The 22,869-nt window shown below is 51.5% G+C and overlaps 2 protein-coding genes across 6 annotated transcripts in view; both read right to left on the bottom strand.

Moving 5' to 3' along the window:
* Nucleotides 1–5,747: 5,747 nt before the first annotated feature.
* On the bottom strand, nt 5,748–11,956 carry MANF (mesencephalic astrocyte derived neurotrophic factor). The gene is made up of 4 exons (XM_073562534.1): nt 11,781–11,956; nt 9,584–9,711; nt 7,007–7,148; nt 5,748–6,935 (listed from the first exon to the last, which is right to left on the bottom strand). The coding sequence occupies exons 1-4, from the start codon at nt 11,866–11,868 to the stop codon at nt 6,751–6,753; spliced, it is 543 nt and encodes a 180-aa protein (XP_073418635.1). The 5' UTR covers nt 11,869–11,956; the 3' UTR covers nt 5,748–6,750.
* Nucleotides 11,957–19,234: 7,278 nt separating this feature from the next.
* The window catches only part of DOCK3 (dedicator of cytokinesis 3), a 301,507-nt gene continuing 297,872 nt past the window's right edge, over nt 19,235–22,869 (bottom strand). For 3 of the 5 annotated variants that reach the window (XM_073562529.1, XM_073562530.1, XM_073562531.1), the window contains 2 exons: nt 20,236–20,318; nt 19,235–20,020 (listed from right to left, as the gene is read on the bottom strand). In XM_073562529.1, the coding sequence (XP_073418630.1) occupies nt 19,595–20,020; nt 20,236–20,318 (509 nt within the window). In that variant the 3' untranslated portion in view covers nt 19,235–19,594. The remainder of the gene's footprint in view (nt 20,021–20,235; nt 20,319–22,869) is intronic. The other 2 variants (XM_073562532.1, XM_073562533.1) reach the window with 2 other exon arrangements.

Below are 22,869 nucleotides of genomic sequence, written 5' to 3'. Positions count from 1 at the left end.
GCCCATGATGATAGTAGGGATGTCCGCGGAAAGGAAATGAAGTAACCAGGTGGTGAAGTGGTCAAAGAAGGTGGTGGCTGGCCCTGGGGGGCGGTAGATGACAGCCAGTTGGAGGTTGGAGGGGGAGTAGATGCGCACAGAGTGCACCTCAAAGGAAGGGAGGGTAACAGAGGGTGGCAGTGGGATTGGGGTGAAGGAGCAGGTATCTGACAGGAGAAAACCAACTCCTCCACCATGTTTGCAGCTGGGGCGGGGGGTGTGAGAAAGGTGGAAGCCGCCATACGAAAGTGCAGCAGGAGAGGCTGTGTCAGAAGGGGTGAGCCAGGTTTCGGTGATGGCGAGGAAGGAGAGTTTGGTAGTAACAAAAAGATCATGGATGTAGGAAAGCTTGTTGCAGACAGAGCGAGCGTTCCACAGAGCTCCTGTTAGTGGGACTGGGGAAGCGGGGGCTGGGTGAATGGGTATAAGGTTGGAGAGGTTACGGAAGGTTGTGATAGAGTGTGGATGGGAGGTAGAAATGACTGTGGGAATGTGGTGAGGAGGACCAGGATTTGGAGAGATATCACCAGCAGTGAGAAGGAGAGAAAGTGTTACCAGGTGGGAGCAGGAGAGGGCATGAGGGGGCTGTCTGTGTTTGGAGACAGAGGATTGTATGTTAAGCAAGAGTTTTGAGGCGGAGGTGAGGTGGATGGGGAGGATTGAAGAAGAGATGAACAGTTCCTTACTAGGAGTAGGGATTAGGGGAATTAGCAGAAAGTGAAGGATTATTGAGGTGAAAGTGAAAACAAACAGAAACATTGTTTACAGTGACTGTGTCCAGTTACCTTCAGTTCCCTTCTGAACACCACTTAGAATCGTAGAGTTGGAAGGGACCTCCTGGGCCATCTGGTCCAACCCCCTGCTCAAAGCAGGATTCGCTAAATCATCCCAGTCAGATGTCTGTCCAGCCTCTGTTTGAAGACTTCCATTGAAGGAGAACTCACCACTTCTCGTGGCAGCCTGTTCCACTCATTGATCACTCTAACTGTCAAAAAGTTTTTCCTAATATCTAATCTGTGTCTCCTCCCATTCAGTTTCATCCCATTGCTTCTAGTCTTTCCTTGTGCAAATGAGAATAAAGTTGATCCTTCTACAATGTGACAGCCCTTTAGATATTTGTAGACAGCAATTAAGTCTCCTCTCAGTCTTCTCTTTTGCAAACTAAACATTCCCAAATCCTGCAACCTTTCCTCATAAGACAGGGTTTGCAGACCGGTCACCATTCTGGTCGCTCTTTTCTGAACTTGCTCCAGTTTGTTGATGTCTTTTTTAAAATGTGGTGCCCAAAACTGGACACAATATTCCAGATGAGGTCTGACCAAAGAGGAGTAGAGGGAAACAATGACCTCACGTGATCTAGACTGTATGCTTCTGTTAATACATCCTAGAACTGCATTTGCCTTTTTTGCTGCTGCATCACACTGTTGACTCATATTCAGTCTGTGATCTATTAGTATACCCAAGTCTTTTTCACATGTGCTGTCACTTAGCCCTATTCCTCCCATTCTATATATGCTTTTTTCATTTTTATTGCCCAGATGTAGTACTTTGCATTTCTCCCTGTTAAAAACCATTCTGTTAGTTACTGCCCACTTCTCCAGTTTATTTAAATCTTTTTGAATCCTCTCTCTCTCTTCTCTAGTATTAGCTATCCCTCCTAGCTTTGTGTCATCAGCAAATTTAATCAGTTTACCCTCAATTCCTTCATCTAAATCGTTGATAAAGATGTTGAACAATACAGGGCCCAGGACAGAGCCCTGTGGTACCCCACTTGAGACATTCTTCCAACTGGATGTGCAGCCATTTACGACCACTCTTTGGGTCCGATCACTAAGCCAGTTATGAATCCACCTAACAGTTGCCTTGTCCATTCCATACTTAGTCATTTTTTCAATAAGGATTGTATGAGAGACTTTGTCAAATGCTTTGCTGAAGTCAAGATATACTATATCTACAGCATTTCCTTGATCCACCCAATCAGTGATACCGTCATAGAAGGAAATTAAGTTAGTCTGACATGACTTATTAGTTACAAACCCATGCTGACTCTGTTTGATCACTTCATTCTTATCCAGGTATTGACTTACATGTTGTTTAATAATTTGTTCAAAGATCTTTCCTGGTATAGAAGTCAGACTCACCGGCCTATAGTTGCCTGGGTCCACCTTCTTCCCCTTTTTGAAGATAGGAACAACATTTGCTCTTCTCCAGTCTTCTGGCACTTCTCCTGTTCTCCAAGAATTTTCAAAGATTATGGAGAGGGGTTCAAAAATTTCTTCTGCTATCTCCTTCAGTACTCTGGGGTGTAATTCATCTGGACCTGGAGACTTGAATTCATTTAGGTTAGCTAAGTGTTTCCTCACTATCTTTCTGTTTATAGATATCCTGGATTCTTCTATTCCCTTAATAGGACAGTGAATAACAGTTGGTGTTACATTTCCTTTCTGAGAGAAAACAGATGCAAAATAGGAATTTAAAAGTTCAGCCTTCTCAACATCCTGTCTTACCATTTCATCATTTTCATCCTGTAAAAATCCTATAGCATCTTTGACTTTTCTTTTACTTTTGACATATCCCCAAAATCCTTTATTATTGCTTTTGACATCTCTTGCAAGCCTCAATTCATTTTCAGCTTTAGCTAATCTGATTTGTGCCCTGCAGATTCTGCAGACAGCATTATATTCTTCTTTAGATATGCCTCCCTCTTTCCATTTTATAAACATTTTTTTCTTCCTTTTTAGCATGTGCTTAAGTTCTGTGTTCACCCATCCTGGTTTCCTTAAATGCTTCCTATTCTTCCCTCTTTTCGGAATTGTTAACAACTGTGCTTTGAGAATTTCATTTTTCAAGATTTCCCATCCTTCCTGGACATTTTTGTCTTTAAGGATATCCAGCCATTGGATCCCTCCAATTCTCTTTCTGAATCCCTTAAAATCTGCCTTTCTGAAATCTAACCTTGACGTCTGAGTCTTCACAGGTCTTCCGCCTCTAGTTATCCAAAATTCTAAAATAGCATGGTCGCTACCTCCTAGGGTTCCAGCCACTTTTACCTCCTCAACCATTTCCTCCCTGTTTATAAGGATTAGATCCAAGGTAGCAGTTCCCCTTGTTTTCTCCCCTACCTTTTTCTGGTTCAATTCTGGTTTTAATTCTTAAATTAATCTTCACACTTCTAGAACACACTTATAGGAATCACAATGCAGACTGAAGTCTATGCAGACTTGTGCTCTGCAATATATGTACAACTAAGTGCAGTCAGGTGTGAAGCAGAGAGGAGTGGTCTCTGTAGTAGTTATATTAGTTATATATAGTAGTTATATTCTTGTACATAGGGGCAGTATTATAGTAGTTATATTCTTGTACATAGGAGCAGTATTATAGTAGTTATATTCTTGTACATAGGAGCAGTATTATAGTAGTTATATTCTTGTACATAGGGGGCAGTATTATAGTAGTTATATTCTTGTACATAGGAGCAGTATTATAGTAGTTATATTCTTGGACATAGGGGCAGTATTATAGTAGTTATATTCTTGTACATAGGAGCAGTATTATAGTAGTTATATTCTTGTACATAGGAGCAGTATTATAGTAGTTATATTCTTGTACGTAGGAGCAGTATTATAGTAGTTATATTCTTGTACATAGGAGCAGTATTATAGTAGTTATATTCTTGTACATAGGAGCAGTATTATAGTAGTTATATTCTTGTACGTAGGAGCAGTATTATAGTAGTTATATTCTTGTACATAGGGGGCAGTATTATAGTAGTTATTCTTGTACATACGGTGTGGTATTTTATTACTATAGTATTGTTTCTGAAAAAAAAAAAGAGAACGACGGATCGACAAGCTGGATATGGATAAAAAACTTCTTTATTTCCTATCGTTAAAATGAGTCCAGACAGGTTGAGAGTAAAGGCCCAGTCACACTAAGCGACTTACCAGCGATCCCGACACCGATATCAAGGTGTCAGGATTGCTAGTAAGTCGCTATGTGATCGCTGGTGAGCTGTCACACAGACAGCTTCACCAGCGATCAGCACAGCGATGCCGAGCGCCCGCCATCGCTGACCATCCCTGTAAAAAATAGAATAAAAAAAAAATATATAGTTATTCTCACCTTCCGACGTCCCGTTCAGCCATCCTGCCTCTCTCCACGCTCCGGTCCCAGTGATCCTTTGCGAGAATGACCGTGAGATGTCACGGTCTCGAGGGATAACAAAGTCTCGCAGTCATTCTCGCAAAGGATCACTGGGACCGGAGCGTGGAGAGGCAGGATGGCTGAACGGGACGTCGGAAGGTGAGAATAACTATATTTTTTTTAGTATTTTTTACACCTGATCGCTGGTCTCCCGCCTGTCACACACAGCGATGCGTGCTGGCCAGCGGGAGACCAGCGACCAAAGAAATGTCCAGAGGTTTCTTCCAGCGATTAGCGATTCCGGCAGGGGGGCCGCTCGCTGATCGCTGTCACACACAGCGATCCCGCTGGTGAGATCGCTGTTACGTCACAAAAGTTGTGACTCAGCAGCGATCTCGCTACTGAGATCGCTTAGTGTGACGGGGCCTTAAGAAGACATTCTGACGCGTTTCTGACAGTCTTGTATAGTCTATGACTAAGGGCTTCGGCCAGAAACGCGTCCGATGTCTTTGGGTATGTGCATACGTTGCAGATCCGCAGTGGATTTGGCCCTGTGGATTCGCAGCAGTTTTCCATGCGGTGTACATCTATGGAAAACCAAATCCACTGTGCACATGCTGTGGGAAAATTCAGCGCAGATTTGCTGTGGTTTATTTTCTGCAGCATGTCAATTCTTTGTGCGGAATCCGCAGCATTTTTACACCTCTTCCATTATAGGAATCCGCAGGTGGAAAAACGTAGGCGAAATCCACACAAGGACCGCAGGAAATCTGCAGGTCATTTTACCTATAGATTCAGCAAATCTTCACGGAAAAGTCTGCACCATGTGCACTTACCTTTCTTGGTCCCAACCTGCCTGGACTCTAATTTTAACGATATGAAATAAAGAAGACGTTTTTTATCCCTATCCAGCTGGTCGATCCTTCTGTCTTTATTTTTTTTTTTGCTCTTATCCGGTGGTCAGACGGACTTTGGATCCCAGCTGCCATATTGGAGGCCACCTACTATTCACACGGTGAGGCTCATTTCCCTTAGTTTTTTAGTATTATTTCTGCTTTGTTTTTGTAGGGAGCCCTCCGCAGTAGCCGCTGGCTGTTACAGATTATCTAGTAGGAGGTTGTGGTCCCCACGTACATTGTTCTGTTCCTTCCCTATATAGGATTGTGCTGTACATAACTTTATAGCTATAATCTTTTACTACTACGATTAACTAGCTCCATCCAGTGGCCACTCCCAGGTACTGCATCTGCTGCTGAGACGCAGAGTGAAGGACGTCATCGCTGCTTCTGTCTCACACGCGGACTGGTGGAAGATGGAGCCGGATGCAGGCAGCAGAGGGCTTGGTGCAGCCCATGGGCCACCGTTTCAGACCATGGGCGGTCAGAAGCCCGGGTGTGGGTTAGATAGCGGATGTGATACAGACGTGGCAGCCGCTGCGGTGAGTGCTGGAGCAGTCTCTCTCCTCATGTGGAGGTCATACAGGATTTGTTTCTGACACTTGTGGTTGACAAAGCTTAAAATAAATAACAATCAGGTCTGGAGAGACAATAGAAGACTGGCCGATATAATGGAGTGGACCGAGTCGGTGGAATTTTTAATGTTAGCAAACGCCACACAGAAACAGAAGATAAACCGTGAATACAATAAATAGATGCAACTGCAAATCCGCTCGCTGGTAGAAAACCAGGCGGAAGACGAACGTACAGAGCAGCGTCCCCATCACTTACAGCGTCCTCACAGATACGGAATATTATTGGGTACATCCAGAGCTGCAATCACAGTTCTGCTGCACACCTGTCAGTGCTCATGTGGCAGGGCAGGTCATATTACTGTACTTGTGCATTGTCAGGCAAAAGCAGAATCATGAATGCAGCTCTGGATGTGACAGATGAAATAACAGATGAATCATGACTGCTGCAGACGATCGGTCAAGTTCAGGATTTACTCATGATCAGGACTGCAGTCAGTGGCAGGGTCGGCTCTGCTGTGCTGTCATACTGCATGCACAGATGTAGCAGAGCGGAGATTTCACCACGATCTGGCTGATAACGCTGCTCCGTCGTCCTGGGAACATCTTCCTACATCCACTCTTAATAGGAATATTGCTCTGCACATGTCAGTAATACGGAGACAAGTGCGGATGAATCCCCCAAAATACCTGCAGCAGGTACTGCTCCACGGACAGCTGCCATACTATGCAATACTGATGACATCCAGCCAGTAACTTAAAGCTGCACCGCAGCCGGCTGACAAACACGGCTCTGCAGAGAAGCAGGTGGAGAGAGCCGCCACCACTGCGCTCCAGAAGTCCCGGGCCGGGACGCCACCAGCAGGAAACAGAGTCAAATATTTTATTTTCAAGAAAAAAATGCCACTCGCAGAAGTCAACGTATTCCATAAACCGCCATTGTGACCGGCGGCAGCAGAAGTCATCTACAGCCGATCGCTTCCTCCAACGTCCGGCGTCCTCCAGACAGAAAGAAAAAATTCTATTTTTTATAAAAAGTAAATTAAGCTAGTCGTCATCTCCAGTCTGTGCCCGGGGGTCAGTGCACGAGTCCAGCGGGCTCAGAGGTCCGTCCGTGCATTCGCTGCATTGGGCGCATATTTTGGCATCTGCTCGTTGATCTTGCGAATGTAGTCAGACTTCTCTGCGCAGCCCTTACACGTTTCCCCCCAGTCATCCAGGATCTTCTTCAGTTCCTTCACCCTCAGCTTCTTCAGATCCACTGTGCTCAGATCAATCTGCTTATCTGTAGAGAGGAAAGAAAGGTCACCCCGAGTCCAGCAGCCCCCCCAAGTACCCAGCCCCCACTGCACTCACCATATTTCAGCTCACAGATCTGACCGTCCTTCTTCTTCAGCTTCTCACAGATTTTCTCAACGGGGATGTGGTGACTGAGCGGCTTAGACACCTCATTAGTGATCTTTGTGGCTGCGTCACTGGTGGCTCCAATGTAGTAGCACTAAGAAAAAGCAGAGGATGAAGGTTAGAGGTCACAGCCTATATACATGGCTCTGGCGATACGCAACAGGCAACGATTATGAGGTCATGTCTGACCAGGCACTCTGCACATACATGCAACCACAAACAATAGCATTGTGTAACCCAAATTCCCTGCACACAGCCACTAAATTGTGAGATAAGATCCTGTCTGCAGTCACCACTAGGGGGAGCTCCCTGTATAGAGATATATGATAAGATCCTGTCTGCAGCCACCACTAGGGGGAGCTCCCTGTATACAGAGATACATGATAAGATCCTGTCTGCAGCCACCACTAGGGGGAGCTCCCTGTAGAGATACATGATAAGATCCTGTCTGCAGCCACCACTAGGGGGAGCTCCCTGTACAGAGATAAGATCCTGTCTGCAGCCACCACTAGGGGGAGCTCCCTGTATACAGAAATACATGATAAGATCCTGTCTGCAGCCACCACTAGGGGGAGCTCCCTGTATAGAGATACATGATAAGATCCTGTCTGCAGCCACCACTAGGGGGAGCTCCCTGTATAGAGATACATGATAAGATCCTGTCTGCAGCCACCACTAGGGGGAGCTCCCTGTATAGAGATACATGATAAGATCCTGACTGCAGCCACCACTAGGGGGAGCTCCCTGTATACAGAGATACATGATAAGATCCTGACTGCAGCCACCACTAGGGGGAGCTCCCTGTATAGAGATACATGATAAGATCCTGTCTGCAGCCACCACTAGGGGGAGCTCCCTGTATACAGAGATACATGATAAGATCCTGACTGCAGCCACCACTAGGGGGAGCTCCCTGTATACAGAGATACATGATAAGATCCTGTCTGCAGCCACCACTAGAGGGAGCTCCCTGTATACAGAGATATATGATAAGATCCTGTCTGCAGCCACCACTAGGGGGAGCTCCGTGTATAGATACACAATAAGATTCTGCAGCATAGAGGCACTTGGGGTCCGGCACTCCCCCCAGTGTCGGTGAAGACCTTGATGCGCCAAAGACAGACACAAATTGAAGACTTTGGCACATCTCGGTGGCGTTTACTTGACACCACGGCAGAACCATTGCTCCAGCCAGGGACCATTACTATTGTTGAGTGTGACGGGTGTGCGGGGCCCGCGTCCTCTCGAATTGGTGGCCAACATTAACATGAACTCTGTTGTCTTCCATCCGGTGGTAGAAGTTTGTACACAGCCGGTTAGATTTGCTCTAGGATTTTCCCAGGTTTAATGGTTCGTTCCCACATATTAGAATTGCAGATTTTCCCTCCGGCCGTAGATGATATTTTTATAGAATCTCGTGCTGCAGAATCTATGTGGAGGATGCGACATCCAGAGGACGTCCTTTATCCTGCCGCCGTCCGTGACATCCAGAGGACGCCCTTTATCCTGCCGCCGGCCGTGACATCCAGAGGACGCCCTTTATCCTGCCGCCGGCCGTGACATCCAGAGGACGCCCTTTATCCTGCCGCCGGCCGTGACATCCAGAGGACGCCCTTTATCCTGCCGCCGGCCGTGACATCCAGAGGACGCCCTTTATCCTGCCGCCGGCCGTGACATCCAGAGGACGCCCTTTATCCTGCCGCCGGCCGTGACATCCAGAGGACGCCCTTTATCCTGCCGCCGGCCGTGACATCCAGAGGACGTCCTTTATCCTGCCGCCGTCTGTGACATCCAGAGGACGTCCTTTATCCTGCCGCCGTCTGTGACATCCAGAGGACGTCCTTTATCCTGCCGCGACATCCAGAGGACGTCCTTTATCCTGCCGCCGGCCGTGACATCCAGAGGACGTCCTTTATCCTGCCGCCGGCCGTGACATCCAGAGGACGTCCTTTATCCTGCCGCCGGCCGTGACATCCAGAGGACGTCCTTTATCCTGCCGCCATCTGTGACATCCAGAGGACGTCCTTTATCCTGCCGCCGGCCGTGACATCCAGAGGACGTCATTTATCCTGCCGCCGTCCGTGACATCCAGAGGACGTCCTTTATCCTGCCACCGTCCGTGACATCCAGAGGACGTCCTTTATCCTGCCACCGTCCGTGACATCCAGAGGACTTCCTTTATCCTGCCGCCGGCCGTGACATCCAGAGGACGTCCTTTATCCTGCCGCCGGCCGTGACATCCAGAGGACGTCCTTTATCCTGCCACCGTCCGTGCACACTGCGCCCCTTGTAATACAAGAGAAGAAACAAGCAGTCGACTGCTCTGGATCCACGATGAAACCGCAGCGTCAACCATCACCGTGAGCGTCACCGCAGCCGGAATAAGCAAGAAGACGGCAGATCGGCTGGGAAACACGAGGGATTACTGGCAGGAGAGGCGAGGCCGAGTGTAATCGCCGTCCACTGCAGACCGCGCCCCTTACGTTACCGGACCACAGATCGGCTGGTCACCATTCACACAGTACTCACAAATCTGTTCTCTTTCCCTTTGGCGGCGCCACAGGATTTGTGCAGCTCTTTCTCCACCTCGTTCGGGGTGAAATTCACATCATTCTCTTTGAGGGACTCATAGAAGCGGCTCAGGAACGATACACAGACTGCAAACAACGAGTGAAGAGTCAGAATGAGTGCAAAGCTTAAGACAACCCATGGCGGCCCACCAGGGAGAAGGCTCTGAGGGGCAACACCGGTGAAGAGACGGCACCCACCCCTCACTATACAGTGGTCACAAGAAGGCAGGTGGGGTCGGCCCAGGAGCTCACAGCACAGAACTCATTCTGCGGTTCTACAGAGACCCAGGAACACGGCTGTAATCACCCTCAGGGGTCTTAAGTGTACACAGCAGGCCCCGAAGGATGAGCGGAGTGCAGGGAGTGTTGGCCTCCCCGGAACCCCCGACCACCAGGGGGAGCAACATCACAAGGACCACAATGGAGGCAAAGGCTAAACATGAGTACGATAGACGACGAGACACACCGTGACCCTTCCTCTGTCGCTACCCCTCCAGCACCGTGACCCTTCCTCTGTCGCTACCCCTCCAACACCGTGACCCTTCCTCTGTCGCTACCCCTCCAACACCGTGACCCTTCCTCTGTCGCTACCCCTCCAACACCGTGACCCTTCCTCTGTCGTTACCCCTCCAGCACCGTGACCCTTCCTCTGTCGCTACCCCTCCAACACCGTGACCCTTCCTCTGTCGCTACCCCTCCAGCACCGTGACCCTTCCTCTGTCGCTACCCCTCCAGCACCGTGACCCTTCCTCTGTCGCTACCCCTCCAGCACCGTGACCCTTCCTCTGTCGCTACCCCTCCAGCACCGTGACCCTTCCTCTGTCGCTACCCCTCCAGCACCGTGACCCTTCCTCTGTCGCTACCCCTCCAGCACCGTGACCCTTCCTCTGTCGCTACCCCTCCAGCACCGTGACCCTTCCTCTGTCGCTACCCCTCCAGCACCGTGACCCTTCCTCTGTCGCTACCCCTCCAGCACCGTGACCCTTCCTCTGACGCTACCCCTCCAGCACCGTGACCCTTCCTCTGTCGCTACCCCTCCAACACCGTGACCCTTCCTCTGTCGCTACCCCTCCAGCACCGTGACCCTTCCTCTGACGCTACCCCTCCAGCACCGTGACCCTTCCTCTGTCGCTACCCCTCCAGCACCGTGACCCTTCCTCTGTCGCTACCCCTCCAGCACCGTGACCCTTCCTCTGTCGCTACCCCTCCAGCACCGTGACCCTTCCTCTGTCGCTACCCCTCCAGCACCGTGACCCTTCCTCTGACGCTACCCCTCCAACACCGTGACCCTTCCTCTGACGCTACCCCTCCAGCACCGTGACCCTTCCTCTGTCGCTACCCCTCCAGCACCGTGACCCTTCCTCTGACGCTACCCCTCCAGCACCGTGACCCTTCCTCTGACGCTACCCCTCCAGCACCGTGACCCTTCCTCTGTCGCTACCCCTCCAGCACCGTGACCCTTCCTCTGTCGCTACCCCTCCAGCACCGTGACCCTTCCTCTGTCGCTACCCCTCCAGCACCGTGACCCTTCCTCTGTCGCTACCCCTCCAGCACCGTGACCCTTCCTCTGTCGCTACCCCTCCAGCACCGTGACCCTTCCTCTGTCGCTACCCCTCCAGCACCGTGACCCTTCCTCTGTCGCTACCCCTCCAGCACCGTGACCCTTCCTCTGTCGCTACCCCTCCAGCACCGTGACCCTTCCTCTGACGCTACCCCTCCAGCACCGTGACCCTTCCTCTGTCGCTACCCCTCCAGCACCGTGACCCTTCCTCTGTCGCTACCCCTCCAGCACCGTGACCCTTCCTCTGACGCTACCCCTCCAGCACCGTGACCCTTCCTCTGTCGCTACCCCTCCAACACCGTGACCCTTCCTCTGTCGCTACCCCTCCAGCACCGTGACCCTTCCTCTGACGCTACCCCTCCAGCACCGTGACCCTTCCTCTGTCGCTACCCCTCCAGCACCGTGACCCTTCCTCTGTCGCTACCCCTCCAGCACCGTGACCCTTCCTCTGACGCTACCCCTCCAGCACCGTGACCCTTCCTCTGTCGCTACCCCTCCAGCACCGTGACCCTTCCTCTGACGCTACCCCTCCAGCACCGTGACCCTTCCTCTGTCGTTACCACCCCCACACACTAGAGTTGGCCTTCACGCTCACCCTCGCATTCCCCGGGCCGCAGCGCTTGTCCCCGGCCAGGCAGTAGGAGCAGGATGCCGGTCACCGTCAGGGCGCACACCGTCCTCATCTCTGTCCGTTATCCGCACACTGAGCTCACCGGCAACTACGGCTCCGCTTCTCCTAGCAACACCTCCCGCCCCCGCACACTCGCTATTGGCTAAACGAAACAATCCGCTTCCACGACGCAAGCACTGATTGGCTGGATGTCACTGCCCGTAACACGTCCTGCTTTCCCATTGGCTGAGATCTGAGAAACGTCACGGGCGGAAGCATTATAGTTGTCGCCCGCTGATTGGCTATGACGTGTCCATTTGCGGAATGTTTGTGATGCGGAAGTAAGCGGCCATGCTTACTAAGGGAAGATGCCAGGAGCTGGAGCGTCACACGTCACACTCACCACGTCAGAAAAAAATCTCCCAACAATAACTGCAGAAAAGCGGGATGCACCGCGTGCCCCGAAGTCTCCGAACAGGAAAGCTACCTGCAATACATCCAGAGACCACCAGAGGGTGAGCACGTGATGTAATACCAAGAGAGACCACCAGAGGGCGAGCACGTGATGTTATACCCAGAGAGACCACCAGAGGGCGAGAACGTGATGTAATACCCAGAGAGACCACCAGAGGGCGAGAACGTGATGTTATACCCAGAGAGACCACCAGAGGGTGAGCACGTGATGTTATACCGAGAGAGGCCACCAGAGGGCGAGCAGGTGGTTATACCCAGAGAGACCACCAGAGGGCGAGAACGTGATGTTATACCGAGAGAGACCACCAGAGGGTGAGCACGTGATGTTATACCGAGAGAGGCCACCAGAGGGCGAGCAGGTGGTTATACCCAGAGAGACCACCAGAGGGCGAGAACGTGATGTTATACCCAGAGAGACCACCAGAGGGTGAGCACGTGATGTTATACCGAGAGAGGCCACCAGAGGGCGAGCAGGTGGTTATACCCAGAGAGACCACCAGAGGGTGAGCACGTGATGTTATACCGAGAGAGGCCACCAGAGGGCGAGCACGTGATGTTATACCCAGAGAGACCATCAGAGGGCGAGCACGTGATGTAATACCCAGAGAACACCAGAGGGCGAGCACGTGATGTAATACCCAGAGAGACCACCAGAGGGCGAGCGGGTGATGTTATACCCAGAGAGACCACCAGAGGGCGAGCAATTGATGTTATACCCAGAGAGACCACCAGAGGGCGAGCACGTGATGTAATACCCAGAGAGACCACTAGAGGGCGAGCACGTGATTTAATACCCACAGAGAACACCAGAGGGCGAGCATGTGATGTTATATCCACAGAGACCACCAGAGGGCGAGCACATGATGTAAAACCCAGAGAGACCACCAGAGGGCGAGCAGGTGATGCTATATCCAGAGAGACCACCAGAGGGCGAGCATGTGATGTTATACACAGAGAGAGACCACCAGAGGGCGAGCATGTGATGTTATACACAGAGAGACCACCAGAGGGCGAGCAAGTGATGTTATACCCAGAGAGACCACCAGAGGGCGAGCTGGTGAAATTATACCCAGAGAGACCACCAGAGGGCGAGCATATGATGTAATACCCAGAGAGACCACCAGAGGGCGAGCACGTGATGTTATACCGAGAGAGGCCACCAGAGGGCAAGCACGTGATGTTATACCCACAGAGACCACCAGAGGGCGAGCACGTGATGTTATACCCAGAGAGACCATCAGAGGGCGAGCACGTGATGTAATACCCAGAGAGAACACCAGAGGGCGAGCACGTGATGTAATACCCAGAGAGACCACCAGAGGGCGAGCGGGTGATGTTATACCCAGAGAGACCACCAGAGGGCGAGCAATTGATGTTATACCGAGAGAGACCACCAGAGGGCGAGCAAGTGATGTTATAGCCAGAGAGACCACCAGAGGGCGAGGATGTGATGATATATCCACAGAGACTACCAGAGGGCGAGCAGGTGATGTTATACCCAGAGAGACCACCAGAAGATGAGTAGGCGATGTTATACCCAGAGAAGACCACCAGAGGGCGAGCAGGTGAAGTTATACCCAGAGAGACCACCAGAGGGCGAGCACGTGATGAGAGACCACCAGAGGGCGAGAATGTGATGTAATACCCAGAGAGACCACCAGAGGGCGAGCATGTGATATAATACCCAGAGAGACCACCAGAGGGTGAGCACATGATTTAATACCCAGAGAGACCACCAGAGGGCGAGCAGGTGATGTTATACTCAGAGAGAGAACACCAGAGGGCGAGCATGTTATGTGAGACCACCAGAGGGCGAGCACGTGATGTGAGACCACCAGAGGGCGAGCACGTGATGAGAGACCACCAGAGGGCGAACACGTGATGAGAGACCACCAGAGGGCGAGCACGTGATGTAATACCCAGAGAGACCACCAGAGGGCAAGCATGTGATGTTATACCCAGAGAAACCACCAGAGGGCGAGCATGTGATGTAATACCCAGAGACCACCAGAGGGCGAGCATGTGGTGTTATACCCAGAGAGACCACCAGAGGGCGAGCATGTGATGTTATATCCACAGAGACCACCAGAGGGCGAGCATGTGATGTAATACCCAGAGACCACCAGAGGGCGAGCATGTGATGTAATACCCAGAGACCACCAGAGGGCGAGCATGTGATGTAATACCCAGAGAAACCACCAGAGGGCGAGCATGTGATGTAATACCCAGAGACCACCAGAGGGAGAGCATGTGATGTAATACCCAGAGACCACCAGAGTGCGAGCATGTGGTGTTATATCCACAGAGACCACTAGAGGGCAAGCATATGATGTAATACCCAGAGAGACCACCAGAGGGCGAGCATGTGATCTTATATCCACAGAGACCACCAGAGGGCGAGCATGTGATGTTATACCCAGAGAGACAACCAGAGGGCGAGCATGTGATGTTATATCCACAGAGACCACCAGAGGGCGAGCATGTGGTGTTATACCCAGAGAGACCATCAGAGGGCGAGCACGTGATGTAATACCCAGAGAGAACACCAGAGGGCGAGCACGTGATGTAATACCCAGAGAGACTACCAGAGGGCGAGCGGGTGATGTTATACCCAGAGAGACCACCAGGGGGCGAGCAATTGATGTTATACCGAGAGAGACCACCAGAGGGCGAGCAAGTGATGTTATACCCAGAGAGACCACCAGAGGGCGAGGATGTGATGATATATCCACAGAGACTACCAGAGGGCGAGCAGGTGATGTTATACCCAGAGAGACCACCAGAAGATGAGTAGGCGATGTTATACCCAGAGAAGACCACCAGAGGGCGAGCAGGTGAAGTTATACCCAGAGAGACCACCAGAGGGCGAGCACGTGATGAGAGACCACCAGAGGGCGAGAATGTGATGTAATACCCAGAGAGACCACCAGAGGGCGAGCATGTGATATAATACCCAGAGAGACCACCAGAGGGTGAGCACATGATTTAATACCCAGAGAGACCACCAGAGGGCGAGCAGGTGATGTTATACTCAGAGAGAGAACACCAGAGGGCGAGCATGTTATGTGAGACCACCAGAGGGCGAGCACGTGATGTGAGACCACCAGAGGGCGAGCACGTGATGAGAGACCACCAGAGGGCGAACACGTGATGTAATACCCAGAGAGACCACCAGAGGGCGAGCATGTGATGTTATACCCAGGGAACCACCAGAGGGCGAGCATGTGATGTAATACCCAGAGACCACCAGAGGGCGAGCATGTGATGTAATACCCAGAGACCACCAGAGGGCGAGCATGTGGTGTTATATCCACGGAGACCAGTAGAGGGCGAGCATATGATGTAATACCCAGAGAGACCACCAGAGGGCGAGCATGTGATCTTATATCCACAGAGACCACCAGAGGGCGAGCATGTGATGTTATACCCAGAGAGACAACCAGAGGGCGAGCATGTGATGTTATATCCACAGAGACCACCAGAGGGCGAGCATGTGGTGTTATACCCAGAGAGACCACCAGAGGGCGAGCATGTGATGTTATATCCACAGAGACCACCAGAGGGCGAGCATGTGATGTTATACCCAGAGAAACCACCAGAGGGTGAGCATGTGATGTAATACCCAGAGACCACCAGAGGGCGAGCATGTGGTGTTATATCCACAGAGACCACTAGAGGGCAAGCATATGATGTAATACCCAGAGAGACCACCAGAGGGCGAGCATGTGATCTTATATCCACAGAGACCACCAGAGGGCGAGCATGTGATGTTATACCCAGAGAGACAACCAGAGGGCGAGCATGTGATGTTATATCCACAGAGACCACCAGAGGGCGAGCATGTGGTGTTATACCCAGAGAGACCACCAGAGGGCGAGCATGTGATGTTATATCCACAGAGACCACCAGAGGGCGAGCATGTGGTGTTATACCCAGAGAGACCACCAGAGGGCGAGCATGTGATGTTATACTCGAGACCACGAGCGCGAGCATGTGATGTTATACTCAGAGAGACCACCAGAGGGTGAGCATGTGATGTAATACCCAGAGAGACCACCAGAGGGCGAGCATGTGACGTTATACTCAGAGAGACCACCAGAGGGCATGTGACATTGCGAGCTCTTCTGGTCAGTATCCTCTGTGTATAATGGGGCGTCAGACAGGCAGGCAGTAATTTCGTAGATTTTTTAGGGCGGTAAACTTTATTTTCATATAACAACCATCTGAAGGAAAAAAAAATCTCACAATAGAACAGTGAATCGTATTTACACACAGACCGGACGGCACACGGTGTGCAGGGACATGCGGACACCGTATATACACACACCCTGCGGGAAGCTGAGCATCAAAGACACAACACAGCACCGCCGAGCCGACAATATGGAGACAATAACGAGGGAGCCTGGAACCGTCTGATGGTGATGGAGGGGACAGGATCCTCGCTACCGTCGTAGACATCAAAAGGTGACACCCGGGGGCGGAAACACCGAGCGCTGACGGGGCCAGAGACAAGCTGGAAATAACACAGATGACAGGAAGGAGAGCAGGGGCGAGAGGAGCACAGTCACCATCATCATCCTCATCATTCAGGAGCCAAAGACACCAAATACACCCCCCCTCACCCCACCCCTCACCCCATACACCACCGCTCTCCCCATACACCACCGCTCTCCCCATACACCACCCCTCACCCCATACACCATCCCTCTCCCCATACACCACCGCTCTCCCCATACACCACCCCTCACCCCATACACCACCCCTCACCCCAAACACCATCCCTCTCCCCATACACCACCCCTCACCCCAAACACCACTCCTCACCCCATACACCCCCCCTCACCCCATACAATCTCCCTAACCCCATACACCATCCCTCTCCCCATACACCACCCCTGACCCCATACACCACCGCTCTCCCCATACACCACCGCTCTCCCCATACACCACCCCTCACCCCATACACCACCCCTCACCCCAAACACCATCCCTCTCCCCATACACCACCCCTCACCCCAAACACCACTCCTCACCCCATACACCCCCCCTCACCCCATACAATCTCCCTAACCCCATACACCATCCCTCTCCCCATACACCACCCCTGACCCCATACACCATCCCTCTCCCCATACACCACCCCTGACCCCATACACCATCCCTCTCCCCATACACCACCCCTCACCCCATACACCACCCCTCACCCCACTCCTCACCCCATACACCCCCCCACCCCATACATCCCCCTCACCCCATACAATCTCCCTAACCCCATACACCATCCCTCACCCCATACACCACCCCTCACCCCAAACACCATCCCTCTCCCCATACACCACCCCTCACCCCATACACCATCCCTCTCCCCACACACCACCCCTCACCCCACCCCACACACCACCCCTCACCCCATACACCACCCCTCACCCCATACACCACCCCAAACACCACACACCACTCCTCACCCCATACACCATCCCTCTCCCCATACACCATCCCTCTCCCCACACACCACCCCTCTCCCCACACACCACCCCACACACCACTCCTCACCCCATACACCATCCCTCTCCCCATACACCACCCCTCTCCCCATACACCACCCCTCTCCCCATACACCACCCCTCTCCCCATACACCCCCCCTCACCCCATACACCCCCCTCACCCCATACACCACCCCTCTCCCCATACACCACCCCTCTCCCCATACACCACCCCTCTCCCCATACACCACCCCTCTCCCCATACACCATCCCTCACCCCATACACCACCCCTCTCCCCATACACCACCCCTCTCCCCATACACCACCCGTCACCCCCTCTCCCCAGACACCCCCCCTCACCCCATACACCACCCCCTCACCCCTCACACCACCCCTCTCCCCTCACACCACCCCTCACCCCAGACACCCTTTATTCACTGCTCCCTCACAACAAAGAACCCTTCCCTGCACAGAGTAATCTCTCACCCCATATACCGACCCCTTTCCCAAACACTCCCCATAGACGAACCTCTCACTCCATATACAAACTCCTCGCCCCTTACACCCCCCAAAAACGGACCTCTCACCCCATACACTGACTCATCTCCCAAAAGGACCTCTCACCCCATACACCGACTCGTCGCCCTATACACCCCCCATAGACGGACCTCTCACCCCATACACCCCCCATAGACGGACCTCTCACCCCATACACCGATTCATCGCCCTATACACATCCCCATACGCCCCATACACCGACTTGTCGCCCCATACAATCCCCCATAGACGGACCTCTCACCCCATACACCGACTCGTCGCCCCATACACCCCCCATAGACGGACCTCTCACCCCATACACCGACTCGTCGCCCCATACACATCCCCATAGACGGACCTCTCACCCCATACACCGACTCGTCGCCCCATACACATCCCCATAGACGGACCTCTCACCCCATACACCGACTCGTCGCGCCATACACCCCCCATAGACGGACCTCTCACCCCATACACCGACTCGTCGCCCCATACACATCCCCATAGACGGACCTCTCACCCCATACACCGACTCGTCACCCTATACACATCCCCATAGACGGACCTCTCACCCCATACACCGACTCATCGCCCTATATACATCCCCATAGACGGACCTCTCACCCCATACACCGACTCATCGCCCTATATACATCCCCATAGATGGACCTCTCACCCCATACACCGACTCATCGCCCCATACACCCCCCATAGACGGACCTCTCACCCCATACACCGACTCATCGCCCCATACACCCCCCATAGACGGACCTCTCACCCCATACACCGACTCATCACCCCATACACCCCCCATAGACGGACCTCTCACCCCATACACCGACTCATCGCCCCATACACCCCCCATAGACGGACCTCTCACCCCATACACCGACTCATCGCCCCATACACCCCCCATAGACGGACCTCTCACCCCATACACCCCCCATAGACGGACCTCTCACCCCATACACCGACTCATCGCCCTATATACATCCCCATAGATGGACCTCTCACCCCATACACCGACTCATCGCCCCATACACCCCCCATAGACGGACCTCTCACCCCATACACCGACTCGTCGCCCCATACACCCCCCATAGACGGACCTCTCACCCCATACACCGACTCGTCGCCCCATACAATCCCCCATAGACGGACCTCTCACCCCATACACCGACTCATCACCCCATACAATCCCCCATAGACGGACCTCTCACCCCATACACTGACCCCTCCGGCCCCTGCACGCTCCACACACCGACCCCCTCTTGCCCTCAGACTCCGTCATTTTAGTCTATGACTATGGTTTGCCCATGTTGTGATCCCATCCGACCCGCGCCGCTTGCTCTTTGGCCGTGTGGCAGTTCCTCCTCGATCTCCGTAGTCGATCATGCTCTGCGTTCCCGTCATCACGCTCCCCGCAGGGCGACCGGGGCGGGGTGACCCCAGTGGGTGCCGAGTGACTTCGACAAGGTTGGACCTTTGCAGCCTCGAGCCCATTGGGATCGGACAGACTGTACCGCACCGGGGGGTAGTGCTGGAAACATCCGCTCTGCTGCTCTTCAGTCCGGGGGTCTGTGCTGGGGGTTCCATCCGGACAGCCAGGAAAGGTGCCTTCACTCAAGGAGGAGACCCCGCTGCTGGCACTGCCCGAGAGCGGAGAGTTACTGCCATCAAGGCAAGACTGAGGGCTGGTGGGAGAGGCCGGGATCGTGTGCAGGGGGCTCTGTGGAGAGGAGAGAGCACAGTAATTAGCCGTAATACATAATGTCCGGCATCCTCACCCCGGCTACACAACCGAGACCTAGGGCTCATCCTGAGCTGCCTGCTGCAGGACATGACACTGACTATCAGAGCAGAAAGAGGGAACAGATGCATAATGTCACACAAAATAACGATTCCTACATCACGCAAGAGAGGAGGGGAATATAATAGCAATACCTTACGTAGTGATCTGCTGGGTAACGCTGGACCCCCGTCCCCTACAGAGGGGTGAAATGCGTCAAAGTGCAGAGAGTAATGGCCTGTAGAGAACGAGACGGGAGGTAAAAGCACAGAAGTAACCGCAGATGTCAGTCCTCGTCTCCAAACTGAGCAGTAACTACATAAATTACCTGTATTATACCCCAGAGCTGCACTCACTATTCTGCTGGTGCAGTCACTGTGTACATACATTACATTACTGATCCTGAGTTACATCTTGTATTATACCCCAGAGCTGCACTCACTATTCTGCTGGTGCAGTCTCTGTGTACATACATTACATTACTGATCCTGAGTTACATCCTGCATTATACCCCAGAGCTGCACTCACTATTCTGCTGGTGCAGTCACTGTGTACATACATTACATTACTGATCCTGAGTTACATCCTGCATTATACCCCAGAGCTGCACTCACTATTCTGCTGGTGCAGTCTCTGTGTACATACATTACATTACTGATCCTGAGTTACATCTTGTATTATACCCCAGAGCTGCACTCACTATTCTGCTGGTGCAGTCTCTGTGTACATACATTACATTACTGATCCTGAGTTACATCCTGTATTATACCCCAGAGCTGCACTCACTATTCTGCTAGTGCAGTCTCTGTGTACATACATTACATTACTGATCCTGAGTTACATCCTGTATTATACCCCAGAGCTGCACTCACTATTCTGCTGCTGCAGTCACTGTGTACATACATTACATTACTGATCCTGAGTTACATCCTGTATTATACCCCAGAGCTGCACTCACTATTCTGCTAGTGCAGTCTCTGTGTACATACATTACATTACTGATCCTGAGTTACATCCTGTATTATACCCCAGAGCTGCACTCACTATTCTGCTGCTGCAGTCACTGTGTACATACATTACATTACTGATCCTGAGTTACATCCTGTATTATACCCCAGAGCTGCACTCATTATTCTGCTGCTGCAGTCACTGTGTACATACATTACATTATTGATCCTGAGTTACCTCCTGTATTATACTCCAGAGCTGCACTCACTATTCTGCTGGTGCAGTCACTGTGTACATACATTACATTACTGATCCTGAGTTACATCCTGTATTATACCCCAGAGCTGCACTCACTATTCTGCTGGTGCAGTCACTGTGTACATACATTACATTACTGATCCTGCGTTACATTCTGTATTATACCCCAGAGCTGCACTCACTATGTACGTACATTACATTACTGATCCTGAGTTACATCCTGTATTATACCCCAGAGCTGCAATCACTATTCTGCTGCTGCAGTCACTGTGTACATACATTACATTACTGATCCTGAGTTACATCCTGTATTATACCCCAGAGCTGCACTCACTATTCTGCTGGTACAGTCACTGTGTACGTACATTACATTACTGATCCTGAGTTACATCCTGTATTATACCCCAGAGCTGCACTCAATATGTACGTACATTACATTACTGATCCTGAGTTACATCCTGTATTATACCCCAGAGCTGCACTCACTATTCTGCTGGTGCAGTCACTGTGCACATACATTACATTACTGATCCTGAGTTACATCCTGTATTATACCCCAGAGCTGCACTCACTATTCTGCTGGTGCAGTCACTGTGTACATACATTACATTACTGATCCGGAGTTACATCCTGTATTATACCCCAGAGCTGCACTCACTATGTACGTACATTACATTACTGATCCTGAGTTACATCCTGTATTATACCCCAGAGCTGCACTCACTATTCTGCTGCTGCAGTCACTGTGTACATACATTACATTATTGATCCTAAGTTACCTCCTGTATTATACTCCAGAGCTGCACTCACTATTCTGCTGGTGCAGTCACTGTGTACATACATTACTGATCCTGAGTTACATCCTGTATTATACCCCAGAGCTGCACTCACTATGTACGTACATTACATTACTGATCCTGAGTTACATCCTGTATTATACCCCAGAGCTGCACTCACTATTCTGCTGCTGCAGTCACTGTGTACATACATTACATTATTGATCCTGAGTTACCTCCTGTATTATACTCCAGAGCTGCACTCACTATTCTGCTGGTGCAGTCACTGTGTACATACATTACATTACTGATCCTGAGTTACATCCTGTATTATACTCCAGAGCTGCACTCACTATTCTGCTGGTGCAGTCACTGCACATACATTACATTACTGATCCTGAGTTACATCCTGTATTATACTCCAGAGCTGCACTCACTATTCTGCTGGTGCAGTCACTGTGTACATACATTACATTACTGATCCTGAGTTACATCCTGTATTATACCCCAGAGCTGCACTCACTATTCTGCTGGTGCAGTCACTGTGTACATACATTACATTACTGATCCTGAGTTACATCCTGTATTATACTCCAGAGCTGCACTCACTATTCTGCTGGTGCAGTCACTGTGTACATACATTACATTACTGATCCTGAGTTACATCCTGTATAATATCCCAGAGCTGCACTCACTATTCTGCTGGTGCAGTCACTGTGTACATACATTACATTACTGATCCTGAGTTACATCCTGTATAATATCCCAGAGCTGCACTCACTATTCTGCTGGTGCAGTCACTGTGTA

The sequence above is a fragment of the Dendrobates tinctorius genome, unplaced genomic scaffold (assembly GCF_039654945.1).
Source record: "Dendrobates tinctorius isolate UK_male_01 unplaced genomic scaffold, ASM3965494v1 ptg000357l, whole genome shotgun sequence".
Taxonomy (NCBI): domain Eukaryota; kingdom Metazoa; phylum Chordata; class Amphibia; order Anura; family Dendrobatidae; genus Dendrobates; species Dendrobates tinctorius.
This window is presented reverse-complemented; position numbering and strand designations above follow the sequence as displayed.

Bases quoted from the DNA above. Each gene is read 5' to 3' on its own strand.
- MANF (XM_073562534.1), bottom strand. From the start codon at position 11,868: ATGAGGACGGTGTGCGCCCTGACGGTGACCGGCATCCTGCTCCTACTG. The intron at 7,149-9,583 runs GTGAGTACTGTG...GCTTTTTCTTAG, and splicing joins AAGGGAAAGAGAACAGATTT to TGCTACTACATTGGAGCCAC. The intron at 6,936-7,006 runs GTGAGTGCAGTG...TCCTCTCTACAG, and splicing joins GATCTGTGAGCTGAAATATG to ATAAGCAGATTGATCTGAGC.